This window comes from Sorex fumeus, unplaced genomic scaffold, assembly GCF_029834395.1.
Source record: "Sorex fumeus unplaced genomic scaffold, SorFum_2.1 ptg000033l, whole genome shotgun sequence".
NCBI lineage: Eukaryota > Metazoa > Chordata > Mammalia > Eulipotyphla > Soricidae > Sorex > Sorex fumeus.
Genome location: NW_026606090.1, coordinates 20,049,964 through 20,073,956, shown reverse-complemented (window position 1 = coordinate 20,073,956; position 23,993 = coordinate 20,049,964). Strand labels below are relative to the sequence as shown.

At 38.7% G+C, this 23,993-nt stretch overlaps 1 protein-coding gene across 1 annotated transcript in view; it reads right to left on the bottom strand.

Moving 5' to 3' along the window:
- The window catches only part of ADAM2 (ADAM metallopeptidase domain 2), an 89,724-nt gene that overhangs the window by 23,464 nt on the left and 42,267 nt on the right, over positions 1-23,993 (bottom strand). The window contains exons 10-14 of the mRNA XM_056116659.1: positions 21,685-21,821; positions 18,791-18,977; positions 16,986-17,084; positions 16,686-16,875; positions 1,836-1,941 (exon numbers count right to left, since the gene is read on the bottom strand). Coding sequence (XP_055972634.1) covers positions 1,836-1,941; positions 16,686-16,875; positions 16,986-17,084; positions 18,791-18,977; positions 21,685-21,821 — 719 coding nt within the window. The remainder of the gene's footprint in view (positions 1-1,835; positions 1,942-16,685; positions 16,876-16,985; positions 17,085-18,790; positions 18,978-21,684; positions 21,822-23,993) is intronic.

Genomic DNA, 23,993 nt, shown 5'->3' with positions numbered 1-23,993 from the left:
TAAATATGGGAGAGTTGTAGGGATTATACGATATGGCATTTCAAATAGTTCTACTTGTATGTTAAAGATTCAATAGACAACAAATACATTAATAAAAACTATAATTGAAAGTCTCATAACAAAAGGGTGGGAAGAGATGTGTCCTAAGTGAAATCTTACAAGATGTTTAAAGAAGATATATATCTGTATTTCAAAAATAGTTAAGGAGCTCTCCTAAATACATTTTATAAGGTTAAAATTACCCTGAAATTAAAAGATAAAAGGAAAGATAAAAATTTTTCAAAAAATAATACTGACGGGCCAGAGAGAGAGTACAGAGGGGAGGGTGCTAGCCTCAGACTTAACCCACCAAGCTGGGTTCTGTCCCCAGAATTCCATGAGGTCCCGTGAGCCCACAGAAAGTGATCTCTAAGCAAAGAGCAGAAGTCAGATCAGGTAACATTGGGTGTTGTCTCCAAACAAAAACAACATGACAAAATAAGTACTTAGCATATTTATGATTGTTTCCAGTATATATAGTTTTCAATAAATATAACTGTTTCAAGAAAATCATTTTGAATAGAGCTGTTGGAAAACCAGAATAAATCAAATTAGTTAAATACAAATAGCTGTTAAATCTTTATGTTTCAATTACTCATGCAAGCTAGACATACTTTACATAATTTTTGCATTATAAATCATATGCTGAATACCACCAAAGTATTTCAATGAACTAACATTCTACTTTTATTTTTTTTTGCTTTTTGGGTCACACTCGGCAATGCACAGGGGTTACTTCTGGTTCTGCACTCAGGAACTACTCCTGGTGGTGCTCAGGGGACCATATGGGATGCTGGGAATCGAACCCGAGTCGATTGCGTGCAAGGCAAACGCCCTACCCGCTGTGCTATCTCTCCAGCCCCCACATTCTACTTTTAATAAACAAAATATAGTCACTTATGAAACACCCTTCCCTTCCCTTCCCTCATGTCCACTGCCAAACCCTCCCTTCCTCTCCCCCTCCATTGCTTTCCTTTCTTCCTTCCTTCCAATCTTTTTTTTTTTTTTTTAATAACACCTGGCAATGCTCAGGGCTTATTCCTAGCTTGTGCTTAGAGATCACTCCTGGCGATGCTTGGGGGAACCAGCCATGCCAAGGATCGAATCAGAACCTGCTTTCAAGGCAACTAGCTTAATACTGTGTTATTTTCCCAACCCTAGTTTATTACATATTTCATTAACATTCACATAGTGCCTCAGTTCTCTGTGAATGTGTCTCAGTTACATTAAAAATATAGCACACTGACATCAGTGTAGTGTTTTGTAAACTAAAAATACTGAAATTTTATACATTGCAATCATGAAGCACATTTTTCAAGGTCACCAAGAAGATACAATAAGAAAATATGACTGGATATACAATACCTGTAGATTTTTTGTTTATTTTGTTTTGATTTTTATGTTGCACCCAGCAAAGCAAGTGTTTTAATTCCTGAACTATATCTCTGGCCTCTCAAAGTACCCACCTGTTTTTTAACACAGTGCTTTAATTCCTGAATAGTGAAAAATGCATTTTAACACTTGTATAACAATTGTTTGAAAAAATCAGTACATTGCATTAAATTAATAGTCTATTTTGTAACTTATGTATAGCAGACATTAACATATACAAATCGAACACTAAGAAAAATAGTACAAAAGGTAATCTAAATTATGTAAATGAGAACAATCTGCATTAAGACAGTAAAGTTAAAAGAAACAGTTTAAGTATAGCCTCAGTATTCAGGTAATGTAGTTCATTGATTTTTTTAAACAGAAGATAAAATAATATCTTATATTGATTTACTAAAGCATACCTAGATGAGCACTTTATGTACTCTGTACCTTTCAAACCACAGCTCCCAGCTATATCACCCACAGCATTGAGGTGATCAAAACACTCATCAGAACCAAACTGTGAACCTGTAAAAATTAATGTATATTTAGTCATATTAAATGTACAATAAATTTAAAATTATTAAATACATTAAAAAATTGGAGCTATTTAAATTGTATATGCAGATTCAGATTATTCAGATTATTAATTTCAGTATTACATTTTTATTATTAGGTAATGATGATTTAAAAATTAAATGTTTTAAAAACTAAATTTAAAATTAAAATTTTCACAGACCTTTTAATTATGTTGGCATACTTACTTGAAAATAAGAGTTGTATTCATAATCCCACAAAACTCATTTCAGTCATATATTTGAAATTTAAAATAAATCTTGTAAGGGGCTGGAGTGATTAGCGGGTAGGGCGTTTGCCTTGAACCCGACCCGGGTTCTATTCCCAGCATCCCATATGGTCCCCTGAGCACCTCCAGGAGTAATTCCTGAGTGTAGCGCCAGGAGTAACCGCTGTGTATAGCCGGGTGTGACCCAAAAAGCAAAAAAAATAAAAAAATAAAAAATAAAGTAAATCCTGTCTATTAGCCATTAAATTGACTTAGATTTAAAGAACACCATATGCAATTATCCTAAAATTTTAATGAGTATATACTACTTAAATGCATAAGAATCTTTTTTAAAAAATAGTCTTTCATGAATGTACTTTCTTAATTTTTTTTCAATTGAATCACAGTGAATTAGTGTTAGCATGTTATAACTGAGTTTCCAACATTAGTCCTTTTACCAGTGTCCACTTCCCTCCACCAATGTTCCCAGTTACCCTCCTATTCCCCCCGTCTGCCTCTATGGTGGGGAACTTTATACCTCCTTTCAGTACTCCTTTCTCCTCCATAGTGAACATTTCCCTCCACCAACGTCACACTGTATACTTCCCTGACCTAACCCCACCAACCCCATCAAAGACCAACTTCCCATAGTAAACCAGTTCTCCTGCTCTTTGCTTCTGTTGCCTTTGGGTATTTGTTATTCCTATGCTAGGTATCTTTATATCAAGCATCTGAGAAAGATCATTCTGTGTCTGTCCTTATCCTTTTGACTATGCTTGTTGTGGTACTTTCCAGATTCATCCAGGTGGCAGGAAAGTGTCCGACTTCATCTTTGCTTATGGCTGAGTAGTATTCCATTGTGTCTCATGGGCTTACATGAGGACATGATGCTTCCAGGCCTACAGCTGTGAGAAAGCTCCAGCCTTGAAGGCTGAGGCTGAATGTTCTCAGGATTCCCACATGCCTCCCAGACAGATTGTGTTGACCTTGGCCCCCATCTAAAGCATGTAGACTCATGATGGTTCAAACCAGCAGCTGTACTGAATACACCTCGCACATACAGATAACACTATTAATGAATAACTGAAACTAGGGTGCCAGGAAAGGAAAAAGCGAGGGCTAGGAAGGATAGCAGCTAAGAAATAAACTTTGCCTTGGAGCTCTCCTTAGTCTCTTGCTCTTTCTTTCAGGACCACTGCACCCCTTCTAATGGATCAACAGCAGTGTACCATAGTTTCTTTATCTAGTCAGCTCTTCTTGGACACTTGGGTTGCTTCCAATTTTGGCTATTTTAAATAAGTGTGGAAATGAACATAGGGGTGCAGATATTTTTATACATTGTGGTTTGGGCCTTTGGGGTATATTCTTTTTTTTTTCCCTTTATTTTATTTTATTTTCTTTAAAGTTGTAGATTTACAATTTTTTGTGCTTTGGTTTCAATTATACAATGATCAGATACCCATCCCTCCACCAGTGCCCATTTTCCACCACCATGGATAATATCCCTCCCACCCCCATCCCCCCATCCCCCCGTCTCTGTGGCAGGGCAATCCCCTGTGTTCTCTCTCTCCTTTTGGGTGTTGTGGTCTGCAAAAGAGGCATTGAGTGGCAAACATGTTCAGTCCATAGTCTACTTTCGACATGCATCTCCCCTCCTGGGAGGATCCTCCAAACATCCTTTATTTGGTGCTCCCTTCTCTATCTGAACAGCCCTTTCCTCTAGGATACCCGGCTGGCCTCTAAGTTATGGAGTAATCCTCCTGGTGCTGATCTCAGCTATTCTTGGGTATTAATCTCATACTTTGTTACTTTATATCCCCCAGATGAATGCAATCTTTCTATGTCTATCCCTCTCTTTCTGACTCATTTCGCTTAGCATGATACTTTCCATATTGTACCACTTGTATGTAAATTTCATGACTTCATCTTTTCTAAGAGCTACATAGTACTCCATTGTGTAGATGTACCACAGTTTCTTTAACCAGTCATCTGTTCTTGGGCATTCAGGTTTCTTCCAGTTTCTGGCTATTGTAAAGAGTGCTGCAATGAACAAACAAGTGCAGATGTCACTTCGACTACACATTTTTGCCTCTCTGGGATATATTCCCAGGAGTGGTATTGCTGGGTCAAATGGGAGCTCAATTTCTAATTTTTTGAGAATCGTCCATACTGTTTTCCAGAAGGGCTGAACCAGTGGACATTCCCACCAACAGTGAAGGAGTGTCCCTTTCTCGCCACATCCACGCCAGCATCGGTTGCTTTTGTTCTTTTGAATGTGGGCCAGTCTCTGAGGTGTGAGATGGTATCTCATTGTGGTTTTGATCTGCATCTCCCTGATGATTAATGATGTAGAGCATTTTCTCATGTGCTTTTTTGCCATTCGGATTTCTTCTTTGAGAAAGTTTCTGTTCATTTCATTGCCCCATTTTTGGATGGGGTTGGATGTTTTCTTCTTGTGGAGTTTAACCAGTATTTTGTATATCCTGGATATCAACCCCTTGTCAGATGTGTATTCGGTGAATATCCTTTCCCATTCTGTAGATTGTCTTTGTATTTTGGTCACTGTTTCTTTGGAGGTGCAGAAGCTTCTTAGTTTAAGATAGTCTTTGGGGTATATTCTAAGGAACAAAATTGCTAGTTCATATGGTAACTAAATTTCTGTTTGTTTTTTTTTTTGTGAGGAGTTTCCACATGTTTTTTTGAAAAGGCAGGATCAGTAGACATTCCCATTAGGAGTGACTGAGGACACTTTCTGGCCCCTGCTTCACACCAATAGTGGTGGCCTTTGTTCTGTTTTGTGTGGCAGTCTCTCTGGATGAGGTAATTATTTCTTTGCTATTTTATTTTCAATTCCCTATTTAGTGATGCAGAGAAGCTGCCCAGTCCCTCTACATTGCCAACCACACCTACTGAGTACCTGTGTAGACCACTGCCCTTGGCCTTGCCACCTGAACCCAATTTTGCCTTGTAGATATAGGCCAAGGCCAAGATAGTCACAGCAAAGATGCTTGCATCCAGCCCTGGATCGATCTGCTTTTCTCCTTCTTCCTCTTCCATTGCTGTACCTGGGACCCTTGATCAGAGGACAGGGAATCTCACATGAGTAAGGGCAGGAGAATTTTCTAGAAATCAGAGAAGGGTGCCTGGGTCTTCCGTGTGCCTCTGCTAGCCCCCACAGTTTCTCATGATGAGATAGCTTCTCCTGGGGTCACACACCAGACCCAACTCATGCCTGGACTACATAGCACATAGCAAATAAATATAGCAAAACATGCTATTTTGTCTCTGTGTTGTACACATCAACCTGCAACCTTTCAGTTTCCCATTTCGATTGTCTGTCTCAGGACCTTCTACTATAGATGTGGAGGGGAAGGGGTGTTTGTTTTTCTGTTTTGGTTTGTTTATGGGCCACACCCAGCTATGCTTAGGGCTTATTCCTGTCTCTGTGCTCAAGGATCATTCCTTGAGGAGCTCAGGGAACCATATGGGGTGTTGGGGATCAAACCCAGACTGGCCATGTGTAAGGCCCTATCTGCTATGCTGTCACTCCAACCCAAGAGGAAGAGTTTTTCCCTTTACTATGCTTTAAGTTTATGGGGGAAGAGTACACTCGTGGCCATTCCCACTTTAGTCTCTGACCTATTGACGCTCGAGGCTGGAGTGTGGCCCCGTGGAAGGTTGCCAATTTCACGGAGATAGTTGCATCAGAGAGATGCTGAGCTGCAGGCACAGGCAGGTGTGGGACAGGGGGAACCACTCCTGGGGGAGCAGTGGGTGGAGCTCTCCCACCAAGAAAAGTCCCTCAAGGCTTAAGGACTCCATGTTGAGTGGGGTACCCTGGAAGTTGCCTAGCATTTGAAGCAGATGGGGGATGAGAGAGGCCTGAATGAAAGCCGGTGTATAGGCAGACCTGGGAGGCTCCTGCTGAACTTTAACCACAAGAGGTAATGAGAAGAGATAGATAGATAGATAGATAGATAGATAGATAGATAGATAGATAGATTAGAGAGAGAGAGAGACAGAGAGAGAGACAGAGAGAGAGAGAAAGAGATGAGAGCAAATGTTTTGTATGTGAGATGCCTTGCAAGAAAGAGGCGGTAGGGGGCAATAGAGATAGCTCAGTGGAATGGGGCACAGTTTTTACATGTGAGAGGCCAGGGCTTGATCCCCTGCCCACATGCTTCCCAAGCACATGAGGAGGGACTGAGTAGGAGTAGACACTGAGCACCAGTGTGTATCACCTGCTCTTTCCCCACATTATCAACCTGCTGGGGGTATGTGATGTGAACTGAGGAGATTGTGCTTTTTGTAGAGTGAGTTTTCAATGCTCCACGCAGCTAATTGGGCTGGAATGATAGCACACCGTGTAGGGCGTTTGCCTTGCACGTGACTGACCTGGGATTGATTCTTCCTCTCCTCTTGGAGAGCCTGACAAGCTACCGAGAGTATTCTGCCCGCACAACAGAGCCTGGCAAGCTCCCCATCATGTATTCTATGTGTCAAACACAGTAACAACAAATCTCACTATTGGAGACGTTACTGGTGCCCGCTCAAGCAAACTACAACGGGAGGACAGTGCTACAGTGATTCAAAGCAGTTTTTCTTGTGCCTTTCAGTCACTTGTATTTTTTCTTTGAGGAAGTGTTTGTTCATCTTTTCTCCCCATTTTTTTTTTGATGGGGTTGAGTGTCTTTTCTTCTTGTAAATTTCTACCAATGTTCCATATAGCTTGGATTTAACCCTTTATCAAATGCATGGTGAGAAAAAGTTTTCCCCAGTCTTAGCATGTCTTAGAATTTTAGCTATTGTTTCTTTTTCAGTGTAGAAACTTCTTAGTTTGATAAAGTTCTACTTGTTTATCTTTGTTTCCACGTACTTGGCCAATGGTGTTGTCTTCTTAAAGATGCCTGTATCTCTAATGTCATGGAAAGTGCTGTCTATGTTTTCTTCTATGTATATCTATGGACTCAGGTCTAATATTGAAGTCTTTAATCCATTTTGATTTTAACTTTTTGGATGGCATTAGAAAGGGTCTCAGTTCTTCTTCTTTTTTTTTTTTTTTTCCGCATGTGACCGGACAGTTTTTCCAACACCACTTGTTGAAGATGTTTACCTCGCTTTACTTCATATTTTTTCTTATAAAAAATTAACCGCTCATATATCTGAGGACGTGTGTCTAGATTTTCAATTTTATTCCATTGATCTCAGTGTCTGTACCTATTTTAGTACCACATTGTGTTAATTATTATAATCCTGTAGTATAATTTGAGGTTGGGGAGCACGAATGTGCTTTTAAGAAAAAATTCTACCTATTTTCTTTGGTTTGGGGGCCATACTCAACAGTATTCTGGGTTGGTTCCTGGTTCTATACTCAGGGATCACTCCTGGTGGTACTTGGGGGAAATGTTGTGATGGTATTGTTTAAACAGCCTGCAAGGCAAGTGCCCTGCCTGCTGTACTATCTCTCTGGCCCTCTAAGCTCACTTTTTCATAAAATTTTTATCTCAGAGCAAATTTTTTGAAATACCATTGAAAATTTTACAATTGCTGTCTAGTAATCTGTTTTATTCTCATAATATCTAGTCTACTACTTAAAGAGATTATTTCTTACAGCCAACTTCAGTACTACTTTTAAGGAATAAACTGAAAACTTTTGCTTGATAGATTTAGCCCCTGTATCTTGATTCTAGAGAAAAATAAAACAAAACAAAACACTATAAGGAGAAGTTCAGTGAGTATCATCTAAACTTTTGGAGACAGAACTAAACTAAAAAAGTAAGTACTGATTTCCATCCACTACTGATTTGTAAAAACTGGTTAATATGAGAAGTGATAATTCTAAACTTAGCTTGTGGACAAAGAAATAAAACCACAAAGTTGGAGAAGGTTTTATATCAGTAGTGATACAAGAGTCTCCAAAGGTCTCACACTGTCCTCCTGTCGTTCATCGATTTGCTCGAGTGGGCCCAGTAACGTCTCCATTTTTTTGAGACTTGCTGTTACTGTGTTTGGCATATTGAATACGTCACGGGTAGCTTGCCAGACTTTGCCATGTGGGCGATACTCTCGGTAGCTTGCTGGGCTCTCTGAGAGGGGTGGAGGAATCGAACCCGGCTCGGCCGGGCTGACTGCGTGCAAGGCAAATGCCCTACCACTGTGCTATCGCTCCAGCTCTCCAAAGATCTCAATACATAAAATTTTTTCCCTTTCAGACTTTTTAATGCTTCATTTCTATATGTAGATTTTCTGAAGTTCCTGCTTGTGACCCACCTTCGGAAGGACTCTCTTTAAATATACTATTTTTAGTTAAAAACCTTATGGGTTTAAGCACCTAGAAGCATGAGAAAATACTGTTTTTTTGCCTGAGGCTTATCCAAGATCTGAGCAAACTTAATCAGTTTCAGATAATAAGGTGTCTCTTATTTTATATATTAAACAGAATAACATGATGGAGTCTGCAATACCTACATGTAAGAAGCATTTACACTGACAGTAAGACTTCTTAAAAGGCAACAATTGAAAATGGAAGATTAAAATAATTTTAAGGTAAAGGTAAAGGTAAAGGCCCTCCCGTTGATCGTCGATTTGCTCGAGCGGGCCCAGTAACGTCTCCATTGGAGACTTTGTTGTTACTGTGTCTGGCATATCGAATACTCTCGGTAGCTTGCCGGGCTCTCTGAGAGGGGCGGAGGAATCGAACTCGGGTCGGCTATGTTGGCCGCTTGTAAGGCGAAAGCCCTACCCGCTGTGCTATCGCTCCAGCTATCGCAACATTTAAAATTATTACAATAATTTTAAATATTTTTAAATAGCATTCAAGCAAAAGTATGAAGATTGATACCTTTATCATAATAACTGGATAAGAGAAACATGGTACATATATAAAAATTATTTATATATCATATAAACTTGCATGTAGGAAATATAGAAATAAGCTAAATAATATAAGGAGATAGTGAAATATAAACATAAACCTTGTTGTAAAAAATCAGTATGCTTGTATAATATTTAATATTAAAATCCCAAGAAACTCAGAGAAGATAAAGTTAAATTCATATACAAATCCACACACATTAAAATATGTAAATATGAAGACTACTAAATGTTAATGACAAGGGTTATCTATATAGCTCAAAATGTATAGCACATGTCCAGCATAATCAAAGCCTTAAAATTGATTCCCAGAAATTCATGATTTTCAAAAACCATGTGTGGCACTAGGGCACACATTCGGGACTACTGTGTGTGTTTGTGATCATTGTGCATACCCTGTTCTTAATCCACAGCCTAAGCACAGGTGACCTGTAGGATAACATTGCCAAGGGAGCTTAGATTTATTGGGTTACACCTATCATAGTGCTCCCTAGTCACTCCCATTCCTCTGTTTATCTGTAAACTCTTCTCTGTGCTCTCCTTCCCAGACAGTTAATTACCTTTTCTCCCTAATCAGATTCTGTTAGCTTGTAAGATCAGATCCTTCTAAGGACACTGAACTTGTATTGTACGTTATGTCCTTTGCATAGTTTACCTTAAAGCAATGTCCTTTCTGTATGAACAAAGGAAGACAGTTAATATTATGCTTTGTAACTTGGGAGTTGATTGACTCCGAATAATATTTACTCCTGGGCATCTGCTTTCTTGACTCTGTTGCCCTTATTTCCTAGCACCCCAAAAGCAGGGTCCCAATGAGGGACTGAATGGACCCAGGGAAAGCTGTGAGCTACCCTGGCATCGAAATGGGCCAGACCAAAGAGACACGATACTCAACTATAAGTTGAGGGCATGATCATAGACAAATGCTGTCATGATCCAAAAGTAAGTAATGACAAGACTAGGACCCTGCTGGGGCTAGGAAGATTTACCTGGCCTGAGAACTGCAGAATATATGGTGGGATGTCTTCAGGAAGAACCAAATTGTAAGTTTATATCTCTTACTGTGTTCATACAGAATGACATTGCTAAAAATATTGGAAGTAGACTTACTACAACTATTTAAGTAGATTACTAGCTGAGGAAAGAACACATCCTACACAATTGCTATATAAACAAAGACTGTAAGCTCAAAGGGGGCTTGGGCTCCAGAGAGCAGAGAGAAGTCTCAGGTGGAGGAGGAGGCTGAGGCTCAGACTCAGGCTCAAGCTCGGGCTTGGGCTTGGGCTTGAGAGAGCAGAGGCATAGGCTCAGGCAGAGGCTCAGGCAGAGGCTCAGGCTGAGGCGTGGGCATAGGCTTGGGAGCTCGGGCTCCAGAGGGCAGATCAGAGGTGAGAGTGAAGATTGGAATAAACTACAATTGATACCGACCAGCCTGGCACTCGTTTGTTCCTTCGCCTACGCGTCACTGTCTACCTCCCCAGGGTGGGAGAAACGGCTCGAGACTACTGAACATGTGCGGCTGGAGAGACAGAGCGCCGCTGGACTCCTGAAAACACACAGTGACCTGCACTAGGTTTCTGAATTCTAAGTTTGGTTTCTATTAACTCAAAAAGGAAAAAGACTCAACATAACAGATTTTCTTCAGAAAATATAGAAGGCATACTACACTGGAATAATGTCTGAAATGTTGATAGTGAAAGATGTTACAATGAAAATGGTAGTATAGAAAGTTACTTGACTATAGCTTCCTATCATCGAACTATATTTAAAGTTATATAAGGACCAATTTACTTTGAAAGAAACCTAGAAGCTAGCTAAATGGCTCACAATAATTGAGCAAACTAGAAGAAAAGTCAGTGGAAGCATGTCACCCAAACTCTAATAATATTTTTTAAAGTTTGCTAAGATATTTAAATTTTAAATGTTCATTTTATGAAATTAAATAGTAGTTATAACTATAAAAAGTGATGTTTACAAAATCTACTGTGTTGCTGCTCACTTAACATATCTGACATATCTGTCCATAACAAATCTATCAGATCCTTATGTTGGATATCTTAAAGTTGCATGAAGGTTATGTTACCACGGATAAATGAAACTGAAAAAATTAACTAACAAATATCCTAAATTTATACTTCAAGGTTCTAGATAAAAAAGCAAACAAATCCCAAGATTAGTATAAGAAAAAATTATATTCATCTAAAAGCACATTAATAGATGGCAGAATAAAAAACTATAGTACTAGGTAGGCTCTTACTCTGCCACCTACAGACATGAAATTTTACATTTTAGGACTAACTGGATATATCTTGAGCTGATATTATATATGACATGAAAATTATCAAATGGCTTCATCCATCTTAATATTGATAAGTAATGCAAACAAAATGGCAGAAAATAATAAAACTTAATGTATATTTGGTGAAAACTATTGAGCTTACCAGAGGGATAGGGTCAGAAAGTGAAAAGAATTATTAGAGGTATTTTTTTATAGTAAGATGACATGAAACTTTGGTGGTGGAAAAATTCAGTGTGCCTAATTTTGTATGCATTTTCCCTTTTCATCAGTCACTTCCCACTAAATTACTTATATCTAATTTAATTGTGTGAGATTTAAATACAAATAGATTTCCTAAATTGTTTTCCTTTTTCTTTTTTTATTTCACTTTATTTTACTTTCCTTGTCTTCCTTTCAGTTTCCACAGTTTTAATGGTTTTCTTCAACCTTTTTCTTGTAGTTTCAAAATTTCCTCACTATGCTTTAAAATTACTTCCTCAACTGGTGATGGGTGTGATGTTGAAAATAGGTGCTGAGAAAACATTAAAGGCCCTCCCGTTGATCATCGATTTGCTCGAGCGGGCCCAGTAACGTCTCCATTGGAGACTTTGTTGTTACTGTGTTTGGCATATTGAATACGTCACGGGGAGCTTGCCAGGCTCTGCCGTGTGGGCGAGATACTCTCGGTAGCTTGCCGAGCTCTCCAAGAGGGGCAGAGGAATCGAACTCGGGTCAGCCATATTGGCTGCGTGCAAGGCAAACGCCCTACCACTGTGCTATTGCTCCAGCCCTGAGAAAACATTATTAACATATAAACATTTATAGAATTATAAAACACAGAATCACTTAATCACTTAATCACTTAACTTCCCGTTAGTCGTCGATTTGCTCGAGTGGGCGCCAGTAACGTCTCCCTTTGTCCCTGTCGCGTGCTAGTGTAGCCCAATGGCATCTGTTTGCTCTGGGATCATGAAGAGCCTCAAACCGATTTTTCATGATCTTCACGAAGAAGTCTGACCATTTGGTAGGTGGGCAGCCACGTGGTCTTTTGACATCCCGTGGAATCCAGTCAGTAACAGCTCTAGTCCAGCGGTCGTCTTTAAATCTCATTACGTGACCAGCCCATCTGATTGTTGACACCTTGGCAAATGAGACAGCGACCCTGATTATTGATCATCCACGGATGTTGGAACTCTGGATTTTTTCTCTCATTTGAGTGAAACGTGATATTCCAAGCATAGCTCTTTCTATTCTTCTTTGGGAGACCTGAATAGCATTCTCATCCTGTTTGCGTAGGGCCCAGGTCTCTGAGGCATATATGTTAATGCAGGAAGAACAGTGGAATCAAAGAGATGTGCCCAGAGGCCAGAGGTTTTCGATGTTCTTGAAGGCGTTCCAAGCCGCTCTCTTCCTCCTGCGCAGCTCGGGTGCCAGGTCATTTGTCATGTTGACTTCTCGACCTAGGTACACATAGCTGTTGCACTTGGAGATGGTCGTTCCGTTGAGAGCGAATGGGGCATCAGGAACGAGCCTGTTTCTCATAAACATTGTCTTCGTAAGATTCAGCTGTAGTCCTACCTTTCCGCACTCATGGTCAAAGTCGGCCAGCATTTGTGCCGCTTGGCTGATGTTTGGTGTTATTAAAACTATGTCATCAGCAAAGTGGACGTGGTGCAATTGCCAACCATCTATCTTCACTCCCATTCCTTCCCATTCCAGTCGTTGCATGATGTTCTCGAGGGTGGCACTGAAGAGTTTCGGTGAAATGGTATCACCCTACCGAACCCCTCTCCTGACATCAACGATCACTTCTTTGTAGAATGGTGAGATCCTGGTAATGAATCCGCAATACAGCTCACGGAGGATCTTGATGTATTGGGCTTGAATGCCCTGATTGGCTAGGGCTTCAATGACCGCTTCTGTCTCAACAGAATCAAAGGCCTTCTTTAAATCAATGAACGTTAAACAGAGTGGCATCTTGAACTCCCAAGAAACCTCAATGAGCTTGGTTATTGTGTGGATATGGTCCATGGTGCTGAATCCTTTGTGTAAGCCTGCTTGCTCGCATGGTTGTCCTTCATCTAGTGTTCTGCCAATCCTATTTTGGATGACTCGAGTGAACAACTTGTAGACGACAGACAATAGGCAGATTGGGCGATAGTTGCCAATGTCATGGATGTCTCCCTTCTTGAACAGTAGTACGGTCCTGCTGGTTTTCCACTGGGACGGAACCTTGCATTTAGACAGGTAGCGAGTGAAGAGCCAAGCCAGTGTATTGATTGATGAGTACTGATGGCACGTTCTTCAGGTGTTCAGGTCTCACCTTGTCTGGGTCGGGTGCTGTTTGTTTCTTTACCGACGAAATGGCGTGTCGGATTTCGGAAGGGAGAACGTTGGGAACGACATATGCATCCTGTGAAATTTGGTATGTCGGCAAGTTGATATGGCTATCGAAGAGATTTGAGTAGAAGTCATGGATAATCTTCTCCATTGTAGTTCTGGAGGATGTGATGGATCCATCAGGACGTCGGAGGGCAGTCATCTTGGTCTTGTAGTTGGCGAAGGACAGGCAGGCGTAACAAATACTTTTCCCAGCTTCTGCCGCATCTACCAGTACTTCTGCTCTTCTCTCTTTGAGGTCTTCCTTGATCGCATCTCTGCACTGCTTTGCGAGCTCGGACGTTAGCTTGCGGTTGCCTGAGGCATGTGCCAAACCACGCTGGTGAATTAGCTCAAGAGTTTTCTAAGACGGGCATTTTTCTGTGGCTATCTCTCTCTTGGCGTTCCTCGCACATTCATGGAGTTGCTGAACCAGTCGATCATATTCCTCGTCAATGTTGTCAACAATGGCATCTTCCCATGTTGCCACAATAGTGCCAAAGAGTTCCCAGTTGGTGGTCATTCTGGGAGTTCTCTTTTTGAACTTTGCAGCCCTTTCTCCCCGCTCTGTGAAGTAGAATTTTGCTCGACACTACCTCCACTACCCAGCTGTCACCACACTTCAGGATGTTGTCTGGACCCGCGCGGCCGCAAAGCGGTCGCGCGACACATGATAAGGCACTAAATACCCATCTTCAGGAATTGTCGTACCACATTTGATAGTGTTCAAATATGGTAACACCTACAAGGGTGATTAGAGGTCGCCCCAAAAGCCTCTATCCCTCTCGGAAAAACTGGCAAGCTACCGAGAGTATTCCGCCTGCACGGAAGAGCCTGGCAAGCTATCCGTTGTATATTCGATATGCCAAAATCCGTAACTACAACTGGTCTCATTCACCTGACCCTGAAGGCTTCACCGACATGGCAGCACTGAGAAGGATGAGAAAGGAGAGGCCGACAAAATCTCAAGGCCAACGTAGGCTGCCACAACGAAGGAAGACAAAAATGATCGTCTGTACTTTCTTTTTATTTATTTATTTATTTTTTTACAGTTGTAGATTTACAATTTTTTTTGTGTTTGGGTTTCAATTATACAATGATCAGATACCCATCTCGTCTGTACTTTCAATGCACGTACGCTAGCACCAGATGCATCCATCGAGGACCTGATGGTATAAGCGTGAATGATCAAGTACGACATCATTGGTCTGACCGAGACAAGAAGGCACGAATCTCACCATGCCGTTTTCGACACTGGAGAAGAATTGTTCCTCGGAACATGCGATAAAAGAGGTGTCGGAGGCGTCAGTGTCCTTGTCAACACAGACTTGGCCAAGAGCATTGATTCATTCGAATGCCTAACAACCTGAATCGGACGTTTACATTTGAATAGATGTGGCTCACTGCCTACAGTTTCTATCTTCGTTGTCTACTCACCAACATCTCATTATGATGAAAGAGAAATTGAGAAGTTCTACATGGAGCTGGAGAAGTTCTATAAAGAAGACCACACCTTCTACAAGATCATTGTGGGTGATTTTAATGCCAAGATAGGACCGAGAAGATCATCTGAAGAACTTTACATCGGGACCTATGGCCTAGAATGGAACGAACAGGGTGAGAGACTGTCTGGGTTCATCATGTCGACCAAGACCATCCATGGTAACTCACAGTTCCCGAAGGCAGAATCTAAACTTTGGACATAAGAGTCTCCCGGTGGTTGATTCCACAACAAAATAGACCACATCATATTCAATCGACGGTTTTGCCTGACTGATGTCGCTGTTGTCCCAAAATTTCGAACGGGATCAGACCACCGTATCCTTCGTGCAAAACACAGAATATCAATATTTTTTTAAAAGAATTACTTGGAAACTATTTTTTACAGATAAATTAAAGTAGGAATTGCTACTTGTTCTGTTTAAAAGAGGGTTTAACCACCTGGTGTTTCCTATGACTGTCTTAATTTTCCTCTACTATTCTTGGTTCCGATAGACATGAAATATTGTTAATGTTACTGGTGTTTCATTGTCTTCTGAAAATAATTGCATGTATATTTTGCTAAGTTAACAATAAATTGCAAGAAAATACATGTTTATATTTCAGGCAGAAATGTTACTACACCAATCGCCACATAAAGTTCCAATATCCCACCACTACTGTCAATGTGTATTTTATGATTGCTTTCCTTCTTCCTTTCATCTTAAGTGCACATCATATTTCAATGATTAGATTATTCCTGAATTTCTGTTAATTTTTGTTGGGATTTCTTGAGTCAACCCTTTATTTTCCAAGTATGAATGTAGACATCTGTGTGTTGTTTAAATTACATTTTCATGTCAGTTTATATTTATGATCCTTTGTAGTGCCTTAAACAAATGCATTTATTATGTATATTCTATTTCTATAGAGAAACATTGAACATGAAGTGAGAAAGAAAATTAAAGCTTGTCTTCAGTCTATTTATTTTCTTCTTAAAAGCAAAACCATAGACTAAATCACTGTCACTGTCCTCCCGTTGTTCATCTATATTCTCGAGCAGGCCTAGTAACGTCTCCATTGGAGACTTTGTTGTTACTGTGTTTGGCATATTGAATACATCACGGGTAGCTTGCCAAGCTCTGCCGTGCGGGTGAGATACTCTCGGTAGCTTGCCAGGCTCTCCAAGAGGGGCAGAGGAATCGAACTCGGGCCGGCCATGTTGGCTGCATGCAAGGCAAACATCCTACCCGCTGTGCTATCGCTCCAGCCCTATAGACTAAATAAGCCCCTTTATTATTTTGTGGGAAAAATATATAATTTTAATTTAAACTTGTATTTATTTTCTTAAAATATTTTCTTTCTGCTTCTATGATATTTCAGAGTATTCATAAAATCACATATTTAAATAACAATTCTATATGGATATGTTTCTTTTCAATGAAAAATGTGCAGTTATATAAGAATTATGATAAATACCTTGGAATATACTCTCACATTGTGCATCCCCACTTACACACTGTCCGTGGTAACATATCCACTTATTAGCACTTCCACACGGTCGTCCATCATAATAATATATGTCTTCTGGGCAGTCAGGATGTGAACCATTACATACCTCCTTTACGTCACAGCTGGTATCAGCCGGCCTACATGTTTCTGTAGAAAACTGATGGATAGAGGTAAATTATATTGAATAAAGCAAAATTTTAACATAATACATGTAAATAATTGTCATGTTAATCACTAGGTAATATAAAACATTTTAAAGACCCTTACCTGACAATTTGAACAGCACAACCCAGAATCACAATCAGTACCTTCTTTCAGTTCACATTTGGTACCTTCACAGCAATTTTCAACTATCTGACTACATTCCTGGAAGGTAATTCATATGTTCTGAATTAGCATCAACTTCTATTTACATTGCATGAATACCTTCATGATAACAGCATACTATATAATAGACAAGTGCTTAACTTGTATGTTGGCAAACAGAAAAGATAAAGCTGCTCATTGATTTAACAGACAATTATTGATTGCATGCTATGTTCAGTCCATAAATTCTTAGATACTTAAAGCAATTTTGACAATAGTAGTAGTAGTATTTTCTAGAAAATCCCTTGAGCTTACTAAAGCCAAGATATCAAAAAGATATCTTTTTCTTACAGGCAAAAATAATATTAAATATAATAAATAACCAGAAGTTATAATTTAAGAATTTTGTAAACGTTTTTTGTTCTTAATAAATGTTTGTGAGTCAGTATTTTAATAAGTTTGTGCTTTCATTGAATATTCATTTGTAATTCTTTAAAGATGAGATATAAGCTGGCATTTCTGAAAATAACTGACGTTTACTAACATTTCATTATATTTTATTTTATAATCCAACTATGTTTGTGGCTTTGCTTTTTATATGTTGTTATTAAGCTCAATAAGATAAGGGAAAAGTTGAAAAGGTAGTACATTTTTTTCTCTCTCTCAAACCAAAATACATACTAACACATAAAATTCATCTACATATGTTTTTTTTTAATTCTAAAAGATTTTAAATTGGGGATAATGAGACAAAAATCTTTCTAAAAATTTCAGAGACATAACATCAGCAGTATTAATGTTAGTTGCATCATGATGTTAAGTAAAACATAGTACCTTTGTATTGTTCTCCAATAATAATTTTTTTTTGCTGAATCCTCATTATTATTACTATTGCTATCACCATCTTATAGTATTTTAGAGGGTAAAATTGTAACAGAAAATTTCTGGTAGTTATAAATTTAAATTGGTACCAAATTATACATTATTTTACACCCTCATTTAAACTCTAAGTTATATAAATATATTTTTCATAACAATCATTGCATCCAGTGGGAGCCATGGAATAATTCCTTAAAGGTACTTCACCCTTACCCATCACTTATAAGGAGTTAATATCCAAGAACATTAGTTATTGAGTTACTGAAGGAGTGCGTTGCTACACTTCAGTGCCTGCCCCGCCTCTCTCATTGCAGTCCTTTTTCTTTCTACATTTCTACCTTTCTTCACTACAGCAATTTTTTTATTGGCACGTAGGCCTCCAAGATAGTACTTAGTAAGTCTGAGGGCCCACAATCACCTATCAGTAGTTTAATAGCAAGCTCCTGAGAATGTGGTGTTGTTCAGATACCCACCCTCGCAGAAATGTTGGGACCATGTGATGCTGTGAATTGAACCTAGTCTGACTCATGCTAGGCATGTGCTTCAACTGCTGTGCTATCTCTCAGACTCTAGATTTATCTAAGACTTATACACGTTGAGGAAACTGACTTTGTGTATGGTTCAAATCCAAATAAAGGTGTGTATTTTAAATGGCAAAAGAACATAGGTTAAGACTACATCAATTAAAAAATAATAAAAAACATACTTGATGGGACGTATAGCCTAGGTCAGATAAATTGTAGGATTAGTGATCTTGAAAAACCTCCTAAATGGATAATCCACACACACACACACAGTTTGATAAAGTAGTGACGATGGCAAGGAGGTAATATAAAATAACTATTTGTGTTAAAATTTGGGCAAATACTTTTCAAGTTAGCACCAACCTCTGAAGACCCACAGTCACACTGTTCACCCTCTTCTTTTATTCCATTTCCACAAACCGGCGCATTTTCCACATATAATGGACTCAAACGTGGCTGATTTCGAAGACAGTTTGACTTTGGCATTGAAATAAAATGTGCAAAATCTTCCATGCTGCAGTTACTAAAGATCTTCACACCACTAGAATGACTAAAAACACATTGAACTTCAAATTTTAATATGCTTATTCCATAATCTGACTAGCCTTTGAAATATTTGGAAAAAATACTTTGAAAAACAGGATTTTATTTCATAACAGGATTTCATAATGAACAACATATTCTATTTTAGTAGTGTCATATTTTCACTTTCTGTGTATGGAAACTCAAACTATGTAAAATATTATAGACAATAAAATATTCATATGCAATAGGCTAGTAGGAATAAATAGTAATTGGTTTCACTTACAATGCTTGTACAACTCACTGCTATCTTTTGTAGATCTATGCAACAAAATATTACATATTTAATTTTTTGTTTTCCTTTTATAAACTTGTGTTTATGTTATAATACCTGTGTATTAAGCAAAGTTATTGAGTTCTCTTTATTAATAATTATTGTTTGATAATATGGTTTTATATTTTACAAAACATATATATAATATACATAACTAGTGTTTCTTTTACTCAAAATTTTCACCTGAATTCCAAAATACACTATTAATTTTTTTGTGTGTTACCAATGAGATAACATTTTTAAGCATGCAACTAGAACACCTCCTTATACTTTTTAAATAATAGAGGATAATTTTAAAATGTGACCATAATTTGATAATATGAATTTGAATTCAATAATATTATACTATGATGCAGAAGAGCAAAGCAACTGCACGGTGCCATGAAAGTGTCTGTGACCCTTGGCACCTGTTCTTGTTAACTTTGGTCCAGCTTTCCTTCCTTCCCATTCATCCCCTTGACATGTGCTGATTGACATTTTTGTTTTGTTTGTTTACTGTTACCTCCCTTAGTATCAGCATGTGCTTTACTTATATTCCCCTGTTACCTCCAGTCAACTTACTTATTCCCCACCCTCTCTTCCCCCAATCCAGCAGTCTCAGGTCTCCATCCAAGGTTTATTCTTTTGCTGTTGTCATCTTTGTTTTTTTAAGCCACAACTGGTGATGTTTAGAGATCACTTAGTGCTTAGGGCTGGAGCGATAGCACAGCGGGTAGGGCGTTCGCCTTACACGCGGCCAACATGGCCGACCCGAGTTCGATTCCTCCGCCCCTCTCGGATAGCCCGGCAAGCTACCGAGAGTATTCGATATGCCAGACACAGTAACAACAAAGTCTCCAATGGAGACGTTACTGGGCCCGCTCGAGCAAATCGATGATCAACGGGAGGGCCTTTACCTTTACCTTTACCTTTGGTGCTCAGGGACCAAGTATGGTATCATGAGTCAAACCAGGGTTGGCTCTTTGCATAATTCTTTTTTGTATGTATTTATTATGGGCTGGAGTGATAGCACAGCAGTAGGGCATTTGCCTTGCATGCAGCCAACATGGCCGACCCAAGTTCGATTCCTCCGTCCCTCTTGGAGAGCCCGGCAAGCTACCGAAAGTATCTCGCCCGCACGGCAGAGCTTGGCAAGCTACCCGTGAAGTATTCAATATGCCAAACACAGTAACAACAAGTATCACGATGGAGATGTTACTGGATCCGCTCGAGCAAAATCGATGAACAACGGGAGGACAATGGACAGTGATATGTATGTATTATAATTTTATAAGTTTCTATGTAATTACTTGCAAGAGAAGTACCTCTGAATAGATTTCTCAAAAATTAGAACCTGAGATTAAAACTTGATTACAAATATTTTAATTAAATGGTTTTGAACTTAGTGAAAGGAAAGTACTCATGTTTTATTGCTGTAGATATTAGAGGTTAATATTGACAATGAACTTTTTTTTTGAAGTTCTGTGGAAAGCAGAAATGTCTCTAATAGTCTATTAGAAAGAAAATTTACTGACTCTAGTATTAAGTAATCAACAGTTTCCATCAACACCTTAATTTTTTGGTCCTAATAAATTAAAAATCTCATAATGTATTCTAACAATAATGATAACAGGGACTGGAAGAGAGTACAATGATTAGGATGCATGCCTGGCATAAACTTGACCTGGGTTCAATTCCTGCCACCATATGGTCCTTCTAGCATCTCTAGGTGCTCAAAAATCTCCAAAAACTCTGGAAGCCCTCAGCACTATGAGGTGACCCAGGTTTTCCTAGCACAGTGGGACTGAGCAAGGAAGGACGGAAGGAAGGACGGAAGGAAGGAAGGAAGGAAGGAAGGAAGGAAGGAAGGAAGGAAGGAAGGAAGGAAGGAAGGAGGAGAGAGAGAGAGAAAGAAAGAGAGGAGGGGAAGAAAGAGAAAGAAAGAGAAAGAAAGAGAGAAAGAAAGAAATCAAAATAATGATAAAAACAAACTCATAACATCATTGAGGCATTATTAGGATACTCAAAAATTCCCATTCCACTGACAAAAGAAAAACTCAATAATATCCCTGAAACCTGGCATTAGAATCAGCATCTGATATCAAGACTTTAGAATAAGCCAGAAAAAAACATACAGCATTCATACAAACAAAAACATTATACATTCTTATAACCATCGTTATACAGTGAATAGAAAATTGTGTTTGGCATATCTAATTTTGTATTAAATTATAAATGCATGCATTTAGCAGTGGTACATGCAGATGCACGTGGTGGAATTAGAATAAATACTTTGATCTATGGGCCACAATCACAACCTTCTAAGTAGACTATTATGATTTTCTTAACATCTTAAACACCAGAAATAAAATTAATGTTTATATGAATATTTATGGGATAAATACAAAAATAAGGCTCTTACATTGCATCTGGATTCATTATGCAGACAGACTGTGAGCAGTGGCATTTCTTAATGTCATCATAAGCTATCCCCATGTTAAGGCTCAGTAATTGAGCTAGAATAACTGCTAGTGATTCTAGACTTAGGGATTTGGGGTGCTGGAAAGAAAGCAGACATTTTCATACATTTGAGGAGAGAATCAATTTATGCATAAAATTGTATTAATATTACACATTGTCACATGTTAAGATATAACAAAGACATCTGCTAGCTACATTAATGCCATTTGTGTTGACCAAAAATTTTATAGTTACAGGTATCAATATAAGAAAATATAAAGATCAGAACCATAGAGATAGTAAAATGGGTAAAGTCCTTGCCTTGCATGCAACTGACCTGGTTTTGAGCCCTAGTACCACAGAGGGTGTCTCAAGCCCTTAAGAGTGATTCCTGGACACAGAGCCAGGAGTAAGACCTGAGCACTGCTGGGGATTGCATAAAAATTAAAAAACAAAATAAAATAGAAAAAGTTAAATCTTAAATTTGTTTTCTGGCATCAGGTCAAGACAAAAATATGCTCTAGTAACTTAGCAATAAATAGTAATAATGATAGTTGTATGATAAATGATATGTATCCATACATTGTGGCATTAACAAGTTACATTTGCTTATAATTTAATGTTTAGTGATATTTCTTATGCTTTAAAAATGTTAGCTTTAATTTATATTATTGTATCACTATCATAAATCCCAAACAAGGTCTTCAGGCTGGTTTAGTTCTCCCTTCCCCCTGGGAGTACTGTCTCTTAAGTCATAATGGCTTGCATCATGATCATGCTTTTAGGCTTTCTGGACTGTCCCATTTGGATGCTGGGGTAGCTTTGCAGTTTACCCCGCGGGCATCCAAGTATCATGATTGTACCCCCCTCCCTTTTTTTTTGAGGTGTTAAGAACTATGGCAACCGATCTTTCTGACTCATTTCGCTTAGCATGATACTTTACATGTAGTACCACTTGTATGTAAATATCATGACTTATCTTTTCTAACAGCTGCATAGTACTCCATTGTGTAGATGTACCATTGTGTAGATGTACTCTTTAACCACACCGCAGAGTCTGGCAAACTCCCCATCGTGTACCCAATATGTCAAATACCAGTAACAATGATGGATCTCATTCTCCTAACCCTGAAAGAGCCTTTAATATGGCACTTTTTAAAAAATCTCAGGGCTAGGACGAAGGAGACATTATTGGGGCCTGCTCAAGGCAATCGACGAACAACAGGATGGTCGTGATCGTGATTGTGATTGTATCACTGTATCACTGTCATTCTCTTGTTCATCTATTTCCTCGAGCAGGCACCAGTAATGTCTCCTTCATCCTAGACCTGAGATTTCAGAAAGTGCCACATTCAAGGCTCTTTCAGGGTCAGGGGAATGAGACCCATCATTGTTACTGGGTTTTGGCATATCAAATACGCCACGGGGAGTTTGCCAGACTCTGCAGTGCAGGCAGGATACTCTTGGTAGCCAGCTGGGTTCTCCAAGAGTAAGAACTAGATAGTAAGATGTCGCACGGCCGCAAATTGATAATAAAAGGTGACTTTCCACAGTTATTAAAACTTGACTAATATAATTCAAATGCCCTCTCATTTTTATTTTCTAAATTATTTTTACTATAGCACATTTTGACTATGATAAAACATGTGAAGTTTAAGATTTAAACTTTATTTTAAACATATTTAATTCATCCATTCGTGTGTGTATATGTGCTTGTGTTTGTGTGTGACTATATTTTGTCTGTGAACAAATTAATCTCCACTTTTCTCAAATATGTTTTGCTATCAACTTGTCAGTTTTACCAAAAGTACAGCTAGCTAAGAGTTTGATTATGACTTCATTAACATATCTACATACCATGTAACAAATTTTAGCTTAAATGAAAGTGTTAACAAGTTTGCAATAGAAAAATATATATGTATAACAGTCATTAAATGTGCTAATAAGCAACTGTACCTCATGGTGCCTCACTATTAAAAAAAATTAAAAAAAATAAATAAAAGATTTGGAAAAAAAAAGCAAAAACAATCAGTGATAAGGAAAAAAATGTGCTAATAAGGATATTTAGACAGAGACTTTAAAAATTTGTCACTGTCACTGTCCTCCTGTTGTTTATTGATTTTCTCTAGTGGGCCCAGTAACGTCTCCATCGTGAGACTTGTTCTTACTGTGTTTGGCATATTGAATACATCACGGGTATTGCCAGGCTTTGCCATGCGGGTGAGATATTCTTCGTAGCTTGCCGGGCTCTCTGAGAGGGGTGGAGGTATC